The 23,603-nt window shown below is 39.4% G+C and overlaps 3 protein-coding genes across 12 annotated transcripts in view; 2 read left to right on the plus strand and 1 right to left on the minus strand.

Moving 5' to 3' along the window:
* LOC109857061 (serine/threonine-protein phosphatase 6 regulatory ankyrin repeat subunit A) overlaps positions 1-23,603 on the minus strand; it is a 152,103-nt gene that overhangs the window by 13,941 nt on the left and 114,559 nt on the right. For 3 of the 7 annotated variants that reach the window (XM_020432985.1, XM_020432975.1, XM_020433042.1), the window contains exons 1-5: positions 3,035-4,688; positions 2,703-2,804; positions 1,335-1,436; positions 1,086-1,202; positions 217-417 (exon numbers count right to left, since the gene is read on the minus strand). In XM_020432985.1, coding sequence (XP_020288574.1) covers positions 217-417; positions 1,086-1,202; positions 1,335-1,436; positions 2,703-2,804; positions 3,035-3,364 — 852 coding nt within the window. In that variant the 5' untranslated portion in view covers positions 3,365-4,688. Of the gene's footprint in view, positions 1-216; positions 418-648; positions 714-1,085; positions 1,203-1,334; positions 1,437-1,533; positions 1,579-2,702; positions 2,805-3,034; positions 4,689-23,603 lie in introns of those variants that run through there. The other 4 variants (XM_020433004.1, XM_020432995.1, XM_020433023.1 and 1 more) reach the window with 4 other exon arrangements.
* LOC109857104 (acyl-CoA synthetase family member 2, mitochondrial) lies at positions 5,006-10,480 on the plus strand. 4 transcript variants are annotated; one of them, XM_020433109.1, is made up of 11 exons: positions 5,006-5,138; positions 5,904-6,012; positions 6,094-6,165; positions 6,275-6,530; positions 6,682-7,207; positions 8,097-8,280; positions 8,440-8,649; positions 9,022-9,156; positions 9,279-9,392; positions 9,483-9,719; positions 9,915-10,480. In XM_020433109.1, exons 4-11 carry the CDS (start codon positions 6,428-6,430, stop codon positions 10,209-10,211), a joined length of 1,806 nt encoding a protein of 601 aa, XP_020288698.1. In that variant the 5' UTR covers positions 5,006-5,138; positions 5,904-6,012; positions 6,094-6,165; positions 6,275-6,427; the 3' UTR covers positions 10,212-10,480. The 4 variants fall into 4 exon arrangements, with proteins under 4 accessions (XP_020288698.1, XP_020288689.1, XP_020288680.1 ...); XM_020433100.1 differs by lacking the exon at positions 5,006-5,138 and adding an exon at positions 5,158-5,333; XM_020433091.1 differs by lacking the exon at positions 5,006-5,138 and adding an exon at positions 5,158-5,301.
* LOC109857120 (splicing factor U2af 38 kDa subunit-like) lies at positions 10,871-12,613 on the plus strand. Its single transcript, XM_020433130.1, has 5 exons — positions 10,871-11,047; positions 11,136-11,223; positions 11,649-11,715; positions 11,809-12,097; positions 12,172-12,613. The coding sequence occupies exons 1-5, from the start codon at positions 11,004-11,006 to the stop codon at positions 12,404-12,406; spliced, it is 723 nt and encodes a 240-aa protein (XP_020288719.1). The 5' UTR covers positions 10,871-11,003; the 3' UTR covers positions 12,407-12,613.

Here is a 23,603-nt window from a genome sequence, read left to right on the forward strand (position 1 = left end):
GACAATAAAACAGATAAATCAAACGGTTGTAAAACTACAAACAAGCTAATTAAATATCGCATGTGGTGATTTGCTATAGTACAAAGACGATAAAAAAGGAAATGTGCATGGCGTTGTATAATTTGCGTCGAAATACTACGTAATTGGCAAAGTTCCGACAATGCCGTTCGATCACTGGCTTAATTTCAGATCTTCGTGTTCGAATTTCTAACGTACATTTTGCATGTCGACGGATGTGCCGTAATCCACCAGAATCCGCACCATATCGATATCTCTTCTTCTGGCGGCTAAATGCAAAGCGGAATCACCTGACGGTGCGGTGGCTCGAAGCTGATCGGGCGCTTGTTGTGACAACAGTTCTCGACACATCGACTGATTACCAGCCTCCACTGCTAGTAGAAGAGGTATTTTTCCTTTCTGCGATGGAAAATGTTCAATAAATTGATAGAAGTAGAAGATAGAAAAGTTTTCTTCTACGAGCTATGTGGAAAGATTTTTTATTTTCAAAACAAATTGAGAGTAATTGTAACAGTAGAAATTTATCACCTTGTCGCGTTTGAAAGAATTGATATAATAAATGGCTAGAGAGAGAGAAGAACCTTCATGTTTATCCAACATATCTAAATGGAACATATTGAAATATCTCACATCATTGTTTTTATCTATAGACGACCGGCGGTCGTGATTGTTGGCGTTCGTCGACTTCTCTTCGGATCGTCGTGGCGTCGTACGACGACGGGGTGCATGACAGGGAACAGGAGAGACAGAAAGGACAAAGTTACCAAGAGAAGAGTTATGGCGCCGTTCGGTACCAGGTAGCGATCTCTCGGCGCGCGGCACCTGTCACGCGAGAAACGCGGACGCGAAACGGGAGCATCGTGCCGCAGAAAAATCTTTATCCTCGTATCCAATTTCGCGTTTTGGGGCCAAAATAACATGCATTTACAATAGCATCGCTCGCGATTAATTTGTTCTAAATATCGATGAAAATTGACTTGAACTGCGAACTCTTAAAAGAGATACACACACGTTTGAGTTTCTCGTTCATCTTTTGTTTCCAAAATAATTGTTTTTGTTTTACTTACACCGTCGATCTTTAGTCTGATGTCTCGGCCAGCAGCACCCAAAAGAGCTCGTAAAATCGACGTCGCGGTGCCTGTTTGTCTTGACGCCACCAAGTGAACCGCCGTTTGTTGTCTTGGCTATGTGTGGTAATGCGTAATTATATCTCTCGAGAAATTATGTGATTGTTTTAATTCTCTATACATAGGACAAGTAATTATGTAAGTTTTTTTGCCGAAATAGATTTCTTTAAATTAAAAAAGTTTTCGTACCCCTCCCGTGGCGTAAGGATCAACACCTCTCTTGGACAGCAACAACTTGACAACGTCTTCTCTCGAATACATAGCAGCGATGTGAAGAGCATTATAATTATCCTGCGGAAAGCAATAAAAATTCTTATGTTATCTCAGAAACGTTCGTCTCGAACATTTTATTCAAAAGTTGTGTAAATATCTAAAACATGTAACGTACATCATTTTGACAGCTCTATAATTGATAAACTTTTAATTGCATCACGGATCAAATCTTGATCTGTGAAAAATCTTGACTCGTGTATTTTATCAGTCAATCTAACATACGACGATATTTATAGAAATTAAGTAATAAGATGATGTTGTGAAACTTTCGCTATCAATAAGCTCGGACTGATCCAAGCAATATTTCTAGCTTACGAGCGTATCAGCGCACCATTTGAAAATTATATCGGAATAATTCTGGGAGTGGTAGGTGGAAGATCGATAATGATGTGCTACGCCTTGCACGCGTTTACAAAGTGATGGTCTAATGTAGGCTAGCTATTCATAAAGACACGCACTCTTACTCACATTACAACGGACGTAATGTTGTTTGTAAAGAATGTTTAATTTTCTTCATATGCTATACCATAATGTGCAATAACGAGAATAAAAGTTTTTATCAGTAACGATATCGCAATAGAGATTGCAAGCTTTTGTTCTGTTACAGTTCTACGTCAATTCCTGGTAAAGAATTAAGGCAATTTACTCGTTCTTTTTGTTTTTCCTGCCTTGCTTAGATGAACGTGTAGCAAAGAGTCGTTACGAGTTAGGCTTAACAGCGGACAACTTTAATGATTGATATCGGTCAAACGCCAATAAGCGCCAACAGCATACTTCGAACGAACTTCCAAAATATCTATAGATACCATTAGCAATAAAAGAGTTAATCTAAGAATCGGAGCAGTTTTTTGTTGCGACTACGACCGGCCTACTTGTCTCTTGACGCGAGTTACCCCGTCTTGTCCAGTCGGTCAGTAAGCACAAGCTCCTTGACCTTGGCCCTCCTTCACGCAATCGTTCCCTCCACTTGCCACTTGGGTGACTCGACTTTAGCACAGATTGCGGCCTGATCATTAGCTGTACACGTTTCGTGGCACGCGTCACCTTCGCCGGTGCCACGTAACCCCAACACGAAAGCTTATCGCGACGGCAATGAATCAAAGACCATGATGATGAATCAAATCTTTTTCATTTAAATTCAATATTTCTACAATTCACACATCGCATTTGTTATTACTTTTTCTTTTTAAATCCGTTACAGATAACAAACTTTCTCAACGTTATTAGTCAGTGATTAAGCGATTTGCTTCATTCGCTCGTTTATCATTATCATGAAGTACTTGCATTGTTTCTGGCGCCTACGTCGGCTCCGAGCTCGATCATTCGGTCGAGCAGCGCGCTGCGATTGTCCTTTACTGCGTACATCAACGGCGTCATTCCCGTCGTCTGCAAATCAAAAGCTTTCGTCGAAAAATGCGTAAACGTGGACGTGAAATATCGTCAGCAAGAAACAATCTGTCAATTAATCTTTGATCTGCATGATCGTTTTATCTAATAAAGATTTTCCAAAAAGTTTTTAAGAATTGATCTTCCATAGCTGTATAGTTCTTTAAATATATATTAAAACTTTTCTTTAAACATATGTTAAGTTTTCTTTGATGATATACGAAACTAACCGAGTCCAAGACGCCTGCGAGCGGCGCGATAAAGTTATCTTCACCCGCGCTCTGCACCGTCTTCTCCAGAGACTTGAGCAGCTGGTCCACTGGGGCCCATTCGCCCCTTGCGGCCAGACCCAAAAGTCTCTGGGCCCCTTCTCGAGCGGTAGCGCCAGCCGAGCTGGGCTTACTTCCGGGTTGCGATGGTTCACCTCCGGTCGCACCGCCATTGCTCGCTGTTGAGGCTGAACCACCATCATCTTTGCCACCCGACGGACTGTCCTCTTTACTAGAGGGATTCTTTTTGTCGTCCTTGCCTCCCGGAGGTTTCTTGCTGTTACTACTCATGCTAGATCGTACGATCTCTCCGCGTAGAATGTGAACATGATTAACTCGAGTGATTCACTCTCGTGAACAGAACTGCACACCGTTTACGAAGAAGAAAATTACGACACTATTAAGTAGATACGTCTTCGTTTGGTGTGACGTACACGAGCGAATAAAGAATACAATAATTCACATTTTCACATAACAAATATGTCTCTCTAAAGAGCAGATTTGCTTTATCATGGAGATGCGACTAGAATATTTATAATTATTGTATCAAACATCCGCAGTTTATACTGATAACAAAATGTAACTACAAAGATATGCCTCCAAATGCTACAAAAATTTAATGTTCCTTAATAATATAATTGATGCTTTTTTTAATTTTAACAAATTTTTTCGCGTTTGCGACATGAAAAAAGTGTCTTATCACAAATTTAAAAGTTTTCACAGTTTAGCACTGCTGATTATTTTCTTAATCAGTCTATTGTATCGAAAGTAAAAATGATGTTAACCGCACGGTTATCCTAACGATTCTGGAAACAGTACTGTAATCGAGAGGGTTGAAAAGACGAGAGAGGGTTGCCTTCCTTCGGGGCTCGCTCGCGCTCGGCAGGATCGACCAATCGCCGACTTGTTCTCGGACTTCGTAGGGTAACGTTGCACCAACACTTCGTTACCCGCAATTTGCACGGATTTGCGTCTCACATACATAGGCCAATCTCGCGGTAGGCCGTGCTGGTCGTTGGTAGCAGGGTAAGGAAATCAAGCGGAGGTGGTGGGCTCAGGGTGGAAGAAGGGCGAGAGCCACGGAGGGGCTGTTATGGCTGCCGTCGACACGCGACTTCCGGACCAGCCTGGCAGGCACGCTATCCGTCTATCTTGAATCCACGGACTTCTGCCACGGCTTTGAATAACGCGCGGGTCTCTCGGTTTTTTTTGCTTCTTCTCGCTCGACATCAAGAGGATCGAATTCTCCGTATATTTAGTGGCGAGACGAATTTTAAGAGGCTGTATCAAATGATAACACTGACGTCTGTCTTCTCTTTCCTTTCCTTTTTCCTTACTTAGAAATGATCGTAACGTTCTTCGAAGAAACTTCTTTCCTGCTACTGTTGACGAAGGCGTATAAGAAAACGCGAAAGCCGCGTGATAAGAACGTTACACGTTGGGATTTGTAATTTTAATTTTATAACGTGGAAGTTTTCAATCTTAAATTTTTATTCAATTTTCACGTTACTAGAAAACTCTCCGCGGGAAATTCTTCTTTCTTGCGTAACGCCTAGCGGAACGTTATTATATTTAACTTGCTAATTGATACCTCGAAGCGAAACGAAGAAATGACATTGCTTATATGCAAAGATGTCAATGTTCTCTCTCTCTCTCTCTCTCTCTCTCTCTCTCTCTCTCTCTCATTTATGTACATATATTTATACATATGTATGCACACAAACATATGTACATATAATATATACATATCTGTAGATAATATTACAAAATATTACAAAAAAAAAAATATTTTCATTGTTTCTATAAGATAGGCATTAAAAAAATATACATTACAACATTGCAATATTTTAACAACATATTACAAATGATTGAACTTGCAATAGTTTCGCAAACGATATATGTATACATGTCAATGACATCTGCAATAACCTTGATAATAATATCGTTGACCTTATTGTAGTTTATTACGCGTTCATCATTCCCACGGATCTTCTAATAAACGATAACAAAGTTCAGTTCGTCTGCATTACGTTCTCTTGATCACGTCATCAATATAAGATGTGAAGTAAGTCTTCGAGAGCATTTCATTCAGTAACACACAGATCAGTCAAATGGCAATACCGTCCGCATTGCAGTGGAACTTCTGCTCGTGATATATTCCGCACTAAACGCATTAAATCACCGTAAACGTGCCGGATAGTGTTTCGTAATTTATTTCTCAATATCGTGTACGTATACATGTGTGAGAGAGAAAGAAAAGGTTGATATCATTTATAAGAAAAAAAAAACAGATAAGATTGATAGTAAGAGAACATCGTGTGATTCTGAGAGTAACAGCATGATGCTGCATTTTTAGGAATAATGTTCTTTTTCTTGATAAAAGATCTATTTATGCTTGCTTTAGTGTACTTTTATGCTTTAGTTCGAAAGGAATGTACTCTTTTTTTTATGCTTTAGTTAATTTTACCGACCAGCCAGTTGCTTGCTTGAAACGTTGTAATGTTTTGAAAGAACTCACATTGCCAATATGCAAGACGTAAAGTTTCAAAATTTTAAGACGTAAATGTACTGAATATATGCCATATACATACAGTAAATTAATTTACTTCAGTGTAAATAGCAGATGTTTCAATGTAAATAGCAGATAACGCACAATGACTATAGATAGTACTGAGAATGTTGTTATAACTTCCGTTGTTACGTAACGTTGTTGTAAACTTAATCATATGTTTAACTAAAATCATATTTTTCGTTTCTTGAATTATGCAATAGCAAGTAAATTGCATTTTGCTCTTTTAACTATTTACAAAATATTCTTAACCGTTATCAGATTTTACTCGTGGGGGAAACTGCTTATAACGCGTGTGAAGGTTGTACATCAGTGTGTGCCAAGTGATTGTAAAGTTAACGTTTTTGTGTTTCTCTCTTCACCCTGACAAGTATTTCTTTTATTTCTTTATTTTAATTTGTAACTTTATAGTGTATCTATGTTATTTATTCGTTATTTATTTTGTTTATAGCTAACAATTATGTTATAGTTCTCGATTTTTTACTTTAAACGGGCCTGATGTACTTTCTGCAATTTTAACCAGGTGAGTGTTCATATATTTTTTGGTTATAATAAATAAATGAGGCTGTACTATGATTATTTTAATTTATAATGAGCAAACTAAAATTATTTTTTTATATTCATTGATGTAGTTTGTCACTGAAGAAGATACAACACAAGGATCTAAACGTCTGACGTTCTAAATAAAGTATTCCATTACACACAAACATCAAGTGTTTTGTCTCGTAATGGGCTTCTAATTTCTTTACTAAACGTTTCGACAGCAATCTCAACTTTTTCTTAAAATGTTTTCTCTCTCTTCGTTGAGTTTGCAACGTATGTTTGCATCCGGAAGTTTAAAACACAACTATTCGCGATGTTTTTCAATATTGCACATCAGACTCAGAGGTAAGTAAAGAACATTTATTAGTAATTGTAGCGTAATCGAAGATCGCGTAAGTTTAAAATAATCTATATGTGTAAATAAAATAATATACATAAAGATACACAAAGTTCAAGGTCATCATATACGTGTAAGCATTACGATCAATTGTTACAGAGAGACATCAAGTTCAAAAAGCGAACATTCAAACGAGGGCTAATTTGTCTCAAGCAATCAAGGTCTCTCATTTGATCAGTTCAAATGATTCACCTTTACTAGACAAAACCATTGGACAGATAGTGAGCGAGGCGGTTGCAAAATGGCCTGCGCGAACTTGTATAATTTCGAATCATCAAAATATTCGTTTAACTTATTCCGAGCTTCTTCGACGGGTGGATTCGTTGGCTGCGGGCTTCAAGAAGTTGGGTCTGAAGAAAAACGATCGGCTGGGTCTCTGGGGTCCGAATGATCTCGAATGGTACTTGACCGCTCTGAGCGCATGGAGAGCGGGATTGATCGCTGTCGCAATTAATCCCGCCTATCAGCAGAATGAAGTTGAGTACTGTTTGCAAAAAGTTGGCGTGAAAGCGATCGTCTCTCCCGCCGCATTCAAAACGCAAAATTACCCGAAGATGTTGCTTGCCGCCAAACAAGCGTGTCCTACTCTGGAACATATCATCATTTATTCTCCTGATCACATAACGTAAGTGACTTTGCCCGAAAGTGCAAACTATCCGCATATCTGTCTATAAACTGAGGACGCGCTTCTCTGCGAGAAGAGAGGGGCGATTCTTTCGTGTGAGAGCTTTTAACGTATTAGAACGCTTTTCTCGCTGATTCGTGAATATCGCGTGAGTTCTCGTACTTTGGCTGACGGAAACCTTTCGCTCGACGCGAAATGGATTAAGAACACGATGTGTGGCGGTTATTGTATCGAACATCTTGTGTGCTCACATTTTATGCAGCTATCTCTTTTATGCATCGAATCATTTTTGTTTTCCATCACAGAAAGTAATTGAAATGTCACATGACATGGCAATTATCTCTTAAAAAATAATGTAGATTCGATTATATTGTACACACATGGAACAACATTCTGTACAAGTCATTTAGATGTTCATTAGATGTCACATGGAACGTCCATTAAACGTCTAATGTCTGTGTAAGGTGGTATTATAAATAACCAAGATATTCGTCGAAGTAAAAAGCTAAGTGCATAAATATTCTGTTTCATGTTACAAGAATAGTGTATCGATCTCAGTTCTTATAAAGGAGACGAAGATTGCGCGACTTTTCAAGTACTGGGAAGGATGATAGGATTTAAAATAAAACAGTTGCGACATCGAAGCGAGCGTTCTCGATCTTCGATCTTACGAGACTTTATGAGGAACGGAATCCCGTTTAACATATTTTTGTCGTCGTAAGATTTCGCATACCTCAATTTTTTTTTGCTGCTCGGCCGACTTGACTAACAATCTCGCGTATTGGAAGAATCATGGTGCAATTAGGCTAATGGCTTTGCCGAGGTCTACTCATTCGCCACGTCACTGAAAAAAACGTTGCAAGCGATATAAAGCACGTTAAATTTATAGAGGCACGCGTCGTTTGGCCGACGTCGAAGCTTCGCCAACGCAAGCGGAAGTGGACGCGATCGCCGCCACGCAAAACGAGATATCCTGTCACGACGGATGCAACATACAGTTCACGTCCGGTTCCACCGGAAGGTCCAAAGCCACACTGATTTCACATAGAAGTCTTGTAAACAACAGCAGGGAGGTGAGATAAAAACAATGCAATTTAAAACACTTTCACAAATAACCGCGGTGTACAAATTTATTTATAAAATTGACTTATTTAATCTTTATTTTTACAAACAAAACAAAAACGTCTGATTTGTGTATTTTAGAAAAAGTCATTTCATTTTTGTTTCAACAGGCTGGATTAAGGGCAAAGATAACGTCCGAGGATACAATTTGTTTAAATGTGCCATTCTTCCACGCTTTCGGATTGGTAATGGCTCAATTAATGATGTTCCACACGGGGTGTGTTCTCGTTCTAGAAGGACGCTCTTTCGATCCGGCGAAAAGCTTGCAGGCGATAGCCAAGGAAAAGTGTACTATAACGTACGGAACGCCAACTATGTGGGTAAGCAAAAACCGAGATGTGTGTACGTACAAGTGTGGACACATGTAAATGGATGAGAAAAATGAAACACGAGAAGGGGGAAAAACCAGTTAACCGGCATTTCGAAGAAGCAAGCTGAAAAGTTGGATTATTGAAAAAACTTTTCGTAGAAAAAACTTTTGGTAGATGAAGAAGAGATAACGTATCAAACATATTGTGTGATAACATATCAAATATAAAAATTCAAATATAACAAGTGACAAAACGCTGATATGTTTTTGCCACGAGCAATTTGAAGTATAAACTTGCCTTGATTTGTTTTAACATAAAATCGATATAAGATTAATCTGTTTGCAACAATTTATGTACAATTTGCATATATTGTATTATCAGGTAAACTTACTCGAGGCACAGCAACGATTACAATTATCGATTGATTCTCTCAAGGCAGGCACCATTGGTGGTGCACCCTCTCCTGCTGAACTCTTCAAAAGAATACGAGGAATACTTCGCATCGAGAATATGATGGTAAATTCTGTCGTTTAACTTGCAATTACATCATAAAAATTTTCTTAGAAGAAACATATTACTATTTTCTCCTCTACTAAGAAGTTTGAATTTGTTACAATGATGAACACTTGGAGTTACAGAGCATATATGGTCTCACAGAAACGACAGCTGTAACATTTCAATCGTTCCGCGAAGAAGATAGACATTTAACAGAAACCACTGTTGGTCATTTGGGAAACCATGTCGAAGCAATGGTACACATTTAATTTATTTGTTTATTCTGCTGACAATGTTCTTTAAATATAGATACACGTAAAATTGTTAAAATGTTGTTTGGCGACAAGGTCGTCGATACGGACGGGTTGCCTGTCCCGTTTGGAACACCTGGCGAACTTTGGGTCCGTGGTTATTGTAATATGTTATATTACTGGGACGACGAAGAAAACACAAGGAAGACTTTGACGTCGGACAATTGGCTGAAAACTGGCGACCAGTTTGTTTTGCAAGAAAACGGATACGGCGCTGTCATAGGAAGACTCAAAGACATGCTCATTCGAGGAGGAGAAAATATTTTCCCCAGGGTGAGAGGCCGTAGATATTTTCTAATTAACACACATATACATATATACATTAGCAACAATAATTGTATATTTTAATGCTATTATCTAACAGTATAATATTCACATTCAAATGTGACTTTTAAGTAAGACAAAAACTGACAAATTACATATTACTTATGTAATTATGTTAATAAATTATTTTGCATTTTATTACAGGAAATTGAAGACTTCTTGATGACTCATCCGAAAATATTGGAAGTGCACGTGATAGGAGCGTACGACGAGGTCTTCGGAGAAGAAATTTGCGCGTGCATTCAACTTCGCGAGGGCGAGAAAATGACAAAGAATGAACTGAAAGATTATTGTAAAGGCAAAATAGCACATTTCAAAATACCACATTACGTCGAATTCATAAATGAATATCCCAAGACGACTAGTGGAAAGATTCAAAAGTTTCGGTTAAAAGAACAAATGGAAAATAGAGGTGTAATACCGGCAAAACCACGGAATTAGTTAATTTTTATAATTATAGATACTTGTATAATTTTAATTTCAATTTTTTATATAAAGAATGTAAGTTTATTTATAATAACATATTGACTATAAAAAGAAAATAATTATCAATAATTTTCGACAAGATTTGACTTTATATCTGTGTCAACTTTGTTATAATTATTTTTTTTCTATAGAAATAATAAAACAAAGATAAATTTCGAAAAAACATGTAAAAGCTGCGGTTTAAAGATAACTAAAAGAGACAAATAAATTGAAACGTAACGTCAAAACAATATCAATAAGACAATCGTGTACGCTTATTCAAAAATTGCTCACAAATTTCAAGACGACTTTCTATCTACAGAAGCCGATAAACAAATGATTCAGTTACTTACTTGTTCTTCTCAGTCCCGAAAATCGATGCCAGATACTCTGCCATAATGCGAAAGATTGCACTTGATTGAAGCAATACGAGTTTCAATACGAGAAAATAAATAAGTATTTCCGGGTTTAAAAGTTACGAAGCAGTGTGTAGTACTTACAAAATGACACGGAGGGAACTCTGTCAGAAAACATAGAAAATTATTTTATCGACGCTTGCACTGTTACCATGAGAGTGTCGATAAAGTAGTTTTCTAAACAATGCGATCGTCGGTAAGATAATTTTCTACAGCGTTTCTCGAGAGCCCTTCGTGTCATTTTGTACGTATGTGATACACACAACACACCGCTACGTGACTTCTAAACCCGGAAAATTTGTTTTCTCGTGCCGTAACTGTTCAGTACTTTAATCAAGCAATCTTTCACATCATGGCAGAGTATCTGGCATCGATCTTTGGGACTGAAAAGGACAAGTAAGTAACTAAATTGTACGTTTGTTCGTCGGCTTCCGTAAGATAGGTTATGATCGCAAAGTACAAATGGCGTTGTTTTTTTTTTCAGAGTGAATTGCTCGTTTTATTTCAAGATAGGCGCTTGCCGTCATGGGGATCGATGTTCACGAATCCACAACAAGCCAACTTTTAGTCAGGTGAGTTACAATTTTGTGCATATTTTCCACACATTTAACGCGTATATCGCGTATATCGCATATATATGTTGTATTTATACGTACATATACGTACATTGATAGCAAAAAAACAGTTACTTGTAAACATTTGCAAAAAGTATATGTTATTGTTATACAAAACTAGCTTGCTTACATGTTTTGCAATATATTCTCTTGTAATATTATGTTTTACAACACAAATATTGAGTGAGTTTTGCAAGTTGTGATAGCACCAATACAATGCTATCTAAATATGTACAGTAGTATAGTTTCTACGGTATACAGTTCTTGTATATTTACTTTGAATACATTCAGCTATAAATCACAGTAATGTTACTGAAAATCAAATCGAAAACAAAACTTTTGTTTTTTGACACATGGGTCCAACACAAATCTGTGTTCTTTAGACATGTTTGCTGCAGAATTTATATGTAAATCCTCAGAATTCTGCAAAAAGCGCTGATGGGTCACATTGTAAGTATATTGTACTAAGCTATTGACATTGATACTATATCAAAGTATCATATAAATTGAAACATGTGTTGTATTACCATTATTATATTGTAGTGGTTGCGAATGTGTCTGACGAAGAGATGCAAGAGCATTATGACAATTTTTTTGAGGATGTTTTTATCGAGTGCGAGGATAAGTATGGAGAAATTGAAGAGATGAATGTGTGCGACAATCTTGGGGATCATCTAGTTGGGAACGTTTACATAAAATTTCGCAGAGAAGAAGATGCGGAAAGAGCAGTCAATGACTTGAACAATCGTTGGTTTGGCGGAAGACCAGTTTATGCTGAACTGTCACCCGTTACCGATTTTCGTGAGGCTTGCTGTCGTCAATATGAAATGGGGTAATTTCAAGCAAAGATATTATTAATGGAATATATGATAGCTACCAGTGTTCGCATAAGTTATGTTTGTTTAGTGAATGCACCCGTTCTGGATTTTGCAACTTTATGCACTTGAAACCGATCTCTCGTGAACTTCGTCGATATTTGTACAGCCGGAAGAAGAGCAAGGGTCGATCAAGATCACGCTCAAGATCACGTGGTCGTGATCGCAGAAGGAGGTCTAGATCTCGTGAAAGGAGATCCAGATCTAGGGATCGTCGCAAGGGAAGAGACGAAAAGAGCAGAGATGGTCGATCTGGTCGCTATTAACAATTGGTGTCTCAAACGTTTAATATGTGATTTTTTCTCACAAGTATTTTTTGCTTTTTCCATTTTAACAATAGTTAAACATAAAATTAGTAAATTTTATCTTTAACATGCTTGCAGGTCAAAAAATCATCTATTTTTGCAATAATATATAATTTTGTGATTGTAATTATGTAGTTTATGTATAATCTGTATTTATAAATGTTCTTATGTTTTTCATCTGAAAATAAATTTGTATTTATAAATAAAAAAATTTTGACGCGCGCGCGCGCGGGTGTTCTTCGCTAACTTCTCTTTCTTGTAAATTAAAGAAATAATTAATTTAATCTGCAAAACTAATTATGCAAGTTGTGTATACATAACATATGCTTTTTTATCATTGTGACTTACTATCTTCAAATGAAAATAATGCAATTACTAGTGTTTGATATACATATATGTACATATTGATAATGGAATTTATATATATGTATATACATGCACACACACACACATATGCATGTAATTTTTTATAATAACTACACTATAATTTTTGAAGTATAATAGCGTATTTATGAGGTTACACGAAATATATATAAAAAGTTAATATATACATGGGAATATTAGACAATTATATTAGAGTCCATTAATACCGACGGAGTTTAACATTTTATAATGGAGCTTGTAACGTTTGTCGCAAGATTTCGCTATGTATTTATTAGATGCGTCGCTTTGAACGCTCACGCGATTAAAGTTGCATTGAGCGTCAGTTTTTTTTATTCTATATTTCAAGAGAAATTATAAAATGTTTGCAAATATACTTTATATAAAAAGATATCGTATATCTTCTGTAAGGAAATCTGCATCTGCAATAAGGTAACATCTTGAATTAATAAATGTTCTCTCTTTCTTTCTCTATTTCTCTCTATGATAACAGTTCTATTTATTCGCGAATTATGATCGTTCAATCTCTTTTATTCTTATCGTAATCAGTATCGCTTATTCATTGTCTCGTGTCGACCAACTGTTGCTCAACAAGTTGTTGAAAGATGATACGAAAGTGCGACGGGGCGTGCGCGCACAGCCAAGCAAAGGATAGCAAAAAAATTTAAGAAAAAAAATCAAAAAAGAAGGAAAAGAGAAAATGCATCAGGGAGAGACAGCCGAGAGTTTTCAAGGAGAATCACGTCTCTCCTCGAAATCGGTTTATTCGGGCACGTGTTTCAGCTGGGCCTAATTGGCGGTCCTCTCAGACCAATGGGCCTATCTCGCTTCGCTCCGAGAACGGGCGTGCATTACCGCAGCAGATGGTGGTCGTGATTGCAGCTGCCTCCGAAGAACACCTGCCTTTTCCTTTGGACAGCCATCGGAATACCGATGTCTGTTCTTTTCACTGCCGCGCCGCCCGCGTTTATCTCTCGCTTTCGAGATTTCTTCGCACTGCACGTTAACGCTTTTCGATGAATAATCGTTTTGCGAGAAAAAAATTCGTGTTTAAACGCAAACTCGAACAATTAACAGAAACGTGTTTATTCGTTCACAGAAAAGCAAAGTCGTTTCGCAATATTAACGCGCGATCTATGATGCGGTTGTACAAAACGTGACCGATTATGTTTAACAATGTATAATTATTCGTCTGCATCCATATATCGAGTTTGATTATGAATGAGTTGTAAATGCATCGTGATTCTTAGTTATTAATTCAACTATCTGCGTTACAGTTTTCCAAATTTTCGTACAACGTTTAATATATTAATTGCATTTCGCGACACTGTTACATATATATATATATATATATATATATTATATATTCGCAAGTCGATTTATTGATTAGAACACAGAATTCTCTCGAAAAAACGTATCGATGAATAATGTTGCAGAATTTGTTGTTGCACATTTATTTTTTGAAATTCTACAGTCCAATAGCAAAAAAAAAAAAAAAGAATCTCTGAGCTCTGTATTAGATAATAAATTTGGATGAACCGAGATTTTCGATAATAGATATTGATTTTTCATTTGCAACACTCGCGACAGTGTAAAGCCTCATATATTTAACACGTCACAATGACTTCAATTTCCATCTAGTTTTATTTTCTATAACTAGAGACGTGTCAGAATTTATGATTAAAGTATTACACGTACATTAATATAATAATAACGTACATTTGGACTTGTCTAACAGAACACGCGTAAAAATATCACCTCGTAATAAAAATGTGATTCATTGAATATTCATGAATTTCTCAAAAAAAAACTTTGCAACAAGTCGATGTCACGAATAAAAAAATTGTTGATTTATGAGCCAATTGAAATTAATTTTCTCTGAAGTTTATGTATTGACTAAAGAATTAGCTAACGTGTTTTTGCAAGTTTAAATTTCTTACTTGTGCGAATTTACACTAAGAGAGAGAAGAAATCCTTAAGAATGTGTGACAGCATGCTGAGATGCAAATTGAGAGAAGCTCAGAAGTGAGACGCAAGCGCGATAGCACGGTCGCGAACAGGCCATCTGAACACCATAATTAATCCTGGCGATTCGCCAGAGAGGCCCTGGCCACAAAGGATAGACTCGTTTCTATACTCCCGGATGATGAGAGGCCGAAGGGCAGAAGAGGGAAGAAGGAACGGGAGACGGCGAACTAGGGTCCTCGAAATGTGCGCGTAGAAAATCGCACGGAGTCTGGAACAATGGACAGCCCTGACCGCGATTTCCCTCGTCGGGGAAACGAGCTAACGAGCTGTCAAACGTCACCGAGCCGGAAGGACCCGGGCGCTGTTGAATGTCGGTGGCATCGCGACGCATCCTTCGATCTGTTCGAAGCGTATTGAGCCTTCCGTAGCAGCGTCCCCGTCTTCCGCTAACTGCGACGGAGATTGGCAATTACATCGGCCGAGATCGATTTGATATTGAAAACTGAAAACGTTTCAAATAGCAATTGGAGAGAATCTCGAGTGTTCTCTCGGCGATTAAGTGACTTGAGCGCGCCGCGTAAAACGTTATCTCGCGGGGTCCTCCTCTCGTTATGTACATGTACGTGTATATGTTCATATAACGAGCGTATTGCGCTGTATTAGCGTAACGTCGACGTGCAGCGTTAAATAATGAGTCGTATAATTACTCGGTCGCTTAATTACCCCGGTCTTTCGTTCTCGTCGCCTGCAATAACGAGAGGGTGAATCAACTTAAACGGACGCTACGCGAAAATTGCAATCGAATGTCGGGCGAGCTGTCTCCGCGACGTAAATGATTTATGAAAGCGAGGGGGAAAACGCGCGGCGAGGGCCAACGAGAAGAGAGCCATACCATAAAATACGAATAACTGCGTGTCGAGCGACACGCAGAGAGGAAGGGAAGAGGAGTAGGAGACGGGGGGAAAAAGGCACCTTTCAATCTCTTCGTATATGAAACTCGTTCGATGGGAAAAAAAAAATGATCCGCGGGGCTATTTAATCGGGTGAGTTCCTGCGAAAAACCCGAACTGATGGCCGACGTTGAAAAAGACGGTCGGGCGTGTTCGAAATTCGATGCTGGAGCCACCGGGCGATTCCGCAGGTGATCCCACAAAGACGGCTCACTGGCTACCGGCTGATGCATGCATCAGCGAGGAAGAAAAAGTACAAATATCCGGTGGAAATTTGTAGTACGCGCAACGCGTGACGACCTAATTGGTATAATAATAAAAATGGCGCGTTTTAACGTTACCAGCCCCGGCGAATTCTCGTTTATATGCAAATGCGTCTCGACCGCGACGCTTCAACGACTACACCCGAACCTATGCGCAAAAAAACGCGCGATCCGCTTCTTCTGTCGACGTCAAAACGATCCAAATGATCTAATCGAATCTCGATTCAAAAAAATAACCCATGAATTTTTCCAATACTTGCAGTCGTCACGTCGCCACCGATAATAATTTTAAAAACAACTGACGTTGCTTATTTTCGAATTATTTGACGCAAAGATATATTTCTGCTGCGAGTATTCGATTTTGCGCGAGCGCGAAATTACATATTGTTGAAATCATATATTGCCATGTTCTATAACTTTGAATATTTTAAAGAGCTGTAATTAATTCATGCACGAGATCTCGCTTTACATCTGTACACATAAGATAAAATTTGGCGTATTATAGCAACATGGTCGAAACATTAATGTGATGTAAAAATAAAGATACGACACGTTAGTGTCGTATGTGTGTTCGTGTAGGTTTGCGCGCACGCTGAACATTTAAATGATTGAGTTATTGCAAAAGTCAAGCTTGTGTTGTTGAAACTTTATACATATTACCTACAGATATAATCTCGTCTGGATTTATTTTTAATATTTTCTGGATTTTTGTTTTTGATATGTACTTGGGGATCACACATTTATTCTTTATAATCGTATCGTTTCACATACTTAAAACGTTTGGAATATAACGTGTTTCGCGAATCGGGAAATATTTTTCTTCTCGCGACACGGGACCGCGCGGACGGGGCGCCAATATATGGCGCTTTTCCGAGATTTATGAGCGACGCCTCGCTCTTTCCCTCCTTTTCTGTCTCCAGAAAAGAAAACCGGTTCATCAGAATTCATTGCAATCGGCATAATCGAAATCTGTTTTTGTTCTTCCTTGATTGTGCCGCGATAACGGACAATGACATTGTTAGAGAGCCGGCGAGGGAGGCGGCGCGCGAGGAACGGAGGAGAGAAAAATGGAAGAAGCCGCGTGCGCGAGAGTCGGCGACGAGGGAGACCGTTGAGGGCGAAACGACTCCCAGGAAGGAACGAGAGAATAGCGAGCGAGTTTAATATGGCGCCTCGGGGCTCGTTTAATCATTTAATCGAGTCCCCGGCATGCCTCGGTTCTCCGCCGTTTGCACCTCGCCCCCCGCCTCGCCTCGTCACCGTCTCGAACGAATACCTTCGGAAGGGCCGACGATTACTTAAAGACGAATTCGTTCGCGTTTCCTTTCTTCCTTTTTCTTCTCTTCTTCCTCTTTTTCTTTTCCCCCTTTGCGAGAACCCTTCAGTTCAGCCCTGCAATATCCGGTCGCACTCGTGGTGAAGCTCATCGAGTCCGGATCGGCATCCGCGGACAGAACCCGGGTCCGGCAACCGTATAAACGGCTTCAACGATCCTGGACGGAGACAGCAATATTCAAATACAAAAAGTGGTTGAGCCACTTTGAGTGCAGGACAAATACTCGACAGTCGCAAGTAACTTACGAGAACATATCCAATGTAATGAAAGAATCTAGACGTAAGAAGAAGAGAGAGAGCTTACATGAGTCTTTAAGAGTTTCTTACACGCATAAAATTGCGTAACTTCGTATTCTTATTACGTGATTCCATTAAAAAAACAGATATTTATTTAATGCAATGGTTTTGTGATTGTTTTAATCATCACAGAGAATTGAGTGAAAAATAATTTTAGATTTAACATGATATTGATAAAAATAGAACTCAGAGAAAACCACGTACAAGTTGTTATTATATAGGTTGTTTTTCCACACAAGTCTTTTTTTCGGTGCCACAATTTTATTTCAATAAACAATTGAGAATTTTATTGAAGTTGTCACAATCGACCTCTGGGCACTCCATCGTGTCGAGCGCGTTGCATCAACGCGTGGCAGTTGTGCGACACGTGCTCGATCGCACGTGAAACGGGGCGATACCACGTGGAAAATAATGACAGTGGGAGTAGTGCAAAAATTGGAACAGTTTTCGTCAAAAAACGCGACATCCAGCCAGAAAGCAGTTTCGTCTCCGCCTTCTCTTCCTTCTTCTCCTTCTTCATCATCGTTCTCTCATCTTTGGATCCCTTGGCATCGGTTCCACTCGGCGATGCGACAGATTACGCGGGAAGAGGTAAAATGGCGAGAATGGAGAACGCTCGGAGGGCGTAATAATTTGGTGCTAAATGCGGAGAAAACCCCGGCCACGCTCTGACGGTTAGTAGGTGGTCCGGAATGCAGTCTGTTCGTAATGCAGCCCGGCGAGGATAGGCCAGAGTTCTCTTACGTGTTTGCCATCGAAAATAATGACGGTGGGACGCCCACGGGAAATATTTCTTCCGGAAACCACACGAAATTAAATGTTCTCGTTGCTCGTTGTAAAAATAAAAGAAAAGTGAAATAGAGAAAGACTATAGCTGAAAAGAAAAGAAGAAAAAAAAAACGATATAATCGCAACGATACGTAGTGTTAACGATTTATATAATTTTTAAGTCTTATATTTAATTTTCATATTATAAATAATTAGAATTTCGGGACACGTAGGAGTGGCATATTATAATTTCTTTGTTATATAAATCACACTTAATATTGTTCGAAGAAAAGCTTTCTCCGACAAGCAGACTCGGAGGAGGAAGAAGAGTCGGGGCAAAACAATAGGAGGTAAACGAGCTCTAAAAAATGTGCAAAAGTAGAAGTAGTTGAGGATGTTTAATGGAGCGTCTCGGTAAAGAAACGAGCCGACGCGCGAGTACGCGCTCAAGTTCTTCGCGCTGCGAGATCGAACAGCTTTGTTCGGAAAAATCTCTCGTGACTTACAATTTGTCCAAGAGATTGGAAATTGAAACGTAAAAGACAATTATAGACCCGATATATATTTCCGAGTTATCTAATGTCGATATCTACCGAAAAAAAAAACCGGTGCAATATTTTTGCGCGCTAATTGTTTCCGCGCGATTAATCTCGCTGAAAATGTTTTCAAACTATTTTCATCACATTACACAGGTATCTCCTCAAATATATATCGACAGAGCCATTTCCACTTCTCTTATATCGCCTTTTGTTCAAGATCAAAGGATACGCGAGCCATATATGGTTCGGTGCTGGAGATATGAGAATTTGTGCGCGATAGGTCTCTGTTCCGTTGCAAATCTTTCGCCGCCAATAAAGGTCTTTATCTGAAAACGCTTTCGCGGTGGATTACGAGGACGCTTGATTTTCTATTGACTCTTTCAGGAGAAACGTCTCTTCTGAGCGGGACACGCGCGGAATCTCTCGTTCTCCGAGCGTTTAATTGGGATTTTATACGACGAATTAGACTAAAAGGCTATTCGCGTAAAGTCGTCTTCTAACGAATATGGAAGAAAACCTTGGATTTCGGACTATTTCTCTCTCTCTTTCTCTTGCGCTGTCCCGCGAATACGCACGCGGATATTTAAGCTCGCTGACTTTTCAGCACTTTGCTCGCATAACACCTACAGGCGAGACCGCTTAAAAAAACACCTGCAAAAACGTCTGGTTACTTTGCGCGCTCGGTTTAAAGGAACGACGATGCTGAAGATCCTTTTCAGCTATGTAATGGGTCCACAGCTACTAAATCTTTCTGCGTTTAAGCTTCAACTTTTGAAATCGCTTTAGATTTTTTTCTCAGTGTACCGTTTTTTCTGTATCTGCAAATGTCATCTTTGTTCTATGATACATCGCGGTATCATTTCCATGATACGTTCAAAGAGAACAAATAGTTGAAATTACAAAGCGTAAAATACTTTGTTTTACATGAACAAGTGCGGGCAATGGTGTTTCCAGAGAACGGCCGCGGATTACGTTCTATGTATTAAAAACTAACGCACTCGTGCGTATCCATCATATTATGGTTTGTACACAAAAAAGATTTTAACGGATACAATATATTGTTGTATTTAGACTAAACGAATTGGTTTTGCGCGCGCGCAAAAGCTCGTCATTGTAAAAAATTATTTCAAAGTGTGAAATACGATGATGTTTGATACGTCGTTGCGATGAATTCGCGATGAGCAATACACGCCGACCAATTTTCTCGTCTATCTGCCAACAGTCGACGAAAAAGGAAAGACCGAGGGCGGAGAAAACCGGAGGATGGAGAGACGGCAGGATAGGGCGGAAGGCACGCTCCGTCGATTTCGAGCCCCCCTTGATTCTTCCCACGTCCATTTCCCTTTGTCGTCGCGTTTTCCTGCGGTTGCCGGCACTATGGCTGGCTCTTTCTCTCTTTCTCTCTCTTTCTCTCTCGCCGTCGCTCTTTCCTCCGTCCCTTGCCCCTATCGATCGCGAAACGCGAAATAGGGATTCCCTTAATTTAGACCCCGTTTTGATGGAACACTCGCCCGATAATGGATTCGGGATGCTTTGACGTTTGTACGTTTTCTGTACCAAATACTCTGATTTAGTGTGGATTTGACTTTGCAGAACGGAAGAACAAAAACGCTCGTTCAAAGAAGGCCCGATGCAATGCTGGGTCGAGTAAAACGCTGTAAATGTTTCTATATGTCGAAAGAAAGGGAGGAGGATGACGCCAATAATCGTTAAGAGCAAAGAGCGTTAAGGCAAAGAGCGGCGGCTTCGTTCCGTCGATAATAATCCGGGTGAAATTTACGATTTTGAATAAAAGAGAAAGCTAATAAAACTGCTGTAGATTTTATCGATAATTAGAAAGAAATAAAAAGGGATAAACTCTCCGGAATCAGATGTAAAGTAGAATTAAATTATTGTTACAGCAAATATCGCGGTTACGATAAATTCGCGCGCAACACACAGTTTCGATTAAATTCTCTATTTTCCATTATTTTGTTAATGCTCATCGATGTTTCTCAGATCAGCATTGTGGAAGGTTTTCGAGTGGTTTTTCATATATTAAGCTCGCTCTTTCTCTCTTTATCTTTCTCTCAATTTACAATTGCATGTGAACATTTAATACGAACGTTCTGTGATGAATATTTGCCACGTTACCGCTTCAAAATACAAACAATTATTGTTCAACGAAAACGTCTATATTTGGACAATTACGAAGTGTCGGTTGTTTACCGAAGACCGATGACATTTCGGAATATACTCGCGCGCGTGTTATATCGTCACGCACGAGAGCGGATTTTGCGTTTTTCATTCAGTAACGATTACCGCGCGCGTGACGCGATCTCTCTTCAAGCGAGAGATATATATCCGCCCTCGCGCTCTCACCCCTCCCGTGAAGGTGATAACAGAAGTTGATACGGCCTTCTGCAGAATCCGTATCAACGGATTTTTTGTATCAATTTTCCGGCTTCATTCAGTATTTGAATGCATTGTGCTCGGCGAACAATAACTCATCTCGATATTGCTATGCTGGCTCTCGCATTCGATATTCCCCGTGCATATCGATACCGCTTACTCTTTTCTTTCGTCCCTTCCCCCGCCCTTTTCCACGTCGCTCTGTCTTTATCTCGCTCTTGTGTCTCTTTCTCACTTTGCCTCTCTATCTCTTTATCTCTCTTGCTCTCTTTCTTCCTCTCCTATCCTTTCTGCCAATAAAGTCCATGCCCGTTCACGATTTTACGAGGCGAAACGAAACTTTGTCTATTAACCCCGTGACTTATTAGCCTCCGGGTCCAGAGCATACGAGCTGCAAGCGATCACGTCGATGACATATTTGACCGATGAATATAACATATTCATTGAAATGCTAACGATGCAACGAGCACAACGCGCGCGCGCCTGCTGCCGGATAAAGTAGACGAGAATTTTGTTGAAATGCGGTATCGATACGCCACGGAGAGGCCGGGCCTTTGTGGGCCGAAGCTGTTTCATTCAACGTACACCTACATATGGATAACTTGGAGTATTTTTTATATAATTCCAAAACAAATTATTCGTGTCTCTAACGGAGAATCACTCGATATTTGATACCGCTTGCGCTATTGCAGAGATTTAGTTTAGTTTAGTTTTGTTCGGCAAATTTTATTTTTAAAATTTGTCGAATATTCAAAGCGTGAATTTCACTGTAAAAACTATTGCATGAAAAATGCAATAAAGTCTTTGAGATGTTTTTACCACTGCAAATACTCGAGAATTTTTTTCTATACATCAACCTATATTATTTTCAAATATTGTATGACATTTTAATAGTTTTTTGCATCTATAGCTTTTTCAATCGCATTGTAAATGCGAGAGAATGTTTTGCTTCTCTCACACTTGGCACCTGCCCGTTTCCACCACGCGCTCCACATCTGTCACAATCCCAATGATCCCTCAACGCTCCGAAACCACTCGATACTTTCACGCGAAAACGATCTTTTCGGGCAGAGACTAGACGACCTTGCCAGGTGTCTCGACGAGACACCCAACTTAGACGACGAGCTTCTCGTTCGAATCTTTCAACCAGTTTGAGTATGAAAAAAGATGTCATGTGATGAGGTTTTCGCGGAATATAATACTTGTTCCAGATGTCTTTTCCAGGTGTTCAGGGATTCGCTTTCAAATATAATTTATAAATCTTATAAATATATTAAACTTAGTAATCTCTGTTAACTAAATTGTAGACTTACTATCATTTGTATAGATATATATTTATTATATATAACATTTTTTTTTTTAATTCTTTTCTCTGTCACGCGACTTCAGTCACATGGTGTCTTACTACTTCTTCTTGTCTCGTGACTTTAGTCACGTGTTGTTTTTCCATTCTCTTCTCTTTCTTTTATTTTTCGAGTTTGATTTTCACGCGTTATTTCTGACATCTCTCATATGTACATCACGTGTATTATATTGTTTGTAAGACGCATATACCAGCTGTCATTGCGATGACAGCTTAAGTTCACTGATACTACATGTTAAAATAAAAAAAAAGCAATAATAGCGTACGCGTAGCGCGCGCCTGAGTTGTGCTAGTCTTCGTCTAAAAAATTGGTAAAGAAAACCGCGCGGCGAATAATTCAATGGAATAACGCAAACAATCGCGCATCTCCTGCATCTTCTTTCTCCTTCGGGAGTTAAAGCACAGTTCTTGTTTCGCTGGAATTAAGAATAATTTTTCAAGCGTCGCGTGGCGTCTTATTATTCGCTCTGGAGGCTTCTCGTCGCGCTTACGTTTGCGCGGCACGTGGTCTCCCGCTTGTGGGATTCTCTCTTTTCGCTCGACGGGATGGCGGGCACGAACGAGAAGCCAGATAATGAAGGATGGAGCCGGCTGACCGGCCGGCCAGCCAGCACGGCCAGTGTTTGAGAAGCACTAGTCCGGTCCCTGCAGAGTGGTCGGTCTTCTACGAGGCTATCCAGAGCGGACCCGGCGACGGAACGGGCCACTTCCCGTGGGAGCCCGTTCCATCTATCGCTACCTGGCCGAGTGCCTCGAGCGCGTGAGTGAGAAACCAGGTTATATGCAGATACGTACTCCCTTGCCCCGTATTCCTCCACCTTTTCGCGACCGCCATTCCCCTTCCGCCTACTTTTCTTTCGGATTTTTACCCCCGGAGGATCTCGCAACAGTGCGCGCTACGTG

This window comes from Pseudomyrmex gracilis, unplaced genomic scaffold, assembly GCF_002006095.1.
Source record: "Pseudomyrmex gracilis isolate BER0280 unplaced genomic scaffold, ASM200609v1 scaffold_4, whole genome shotgun sequence".
Taxonomy (NCBI): Eukaryota; Metazoa; Arthropoda; class Insecta; order Hymenoptera; family Formicidae; genus Pseudomyrmex; species Pseudomyrmex gracilis.

Excerpts from the sequence above, each read along its gene's own strand:
- LOC109857104 (XM_020433109.1), top strand. The coding sequence starts at position 6,428 with ATGTTTTCTCTCTCTTCGTTGAGTTTGCAACGTATGTTTGCATCCGGA. Across the intron at positions 8,650-9,021 it reads ACGGAACGCCAACTATGTGG|GTAAACTTACTCGAGGCACA; the intron begins GTAAGCAAAAAC and ends TTGTATTATCAG. Across the intron at positions 9,393-9,482 it reads GAAACCATGTCGAAGCAATG|GTCGTCGATACGGACGGGTT; the intron begins GTACACATTTAA and ends TTTGGCGACAAG.
- LOC109857120 (XM_020433130.1), top strand. The coding sequence starts at position 11,004 with ATGGCAGAGTATCTGGCATCGATCTTTGGGACTGAAAAGGACAA. Across the intron at positions 11,048-11,135 it reads TTTGGGACTGAAAAGGACAA|AGTGAATTGCTCGTTTTATT; the intron begins GTAAGTAACTAA and ends TTTTTTTTTCAG. Across the intron at positions 12,098-12,171 it reads TGTCGTCAATATGAAATGGG|TGAATGCACCCGTTCTGGAT; the intron begins GTAATTTCAAGC and ends ATGTTTGTTTAG.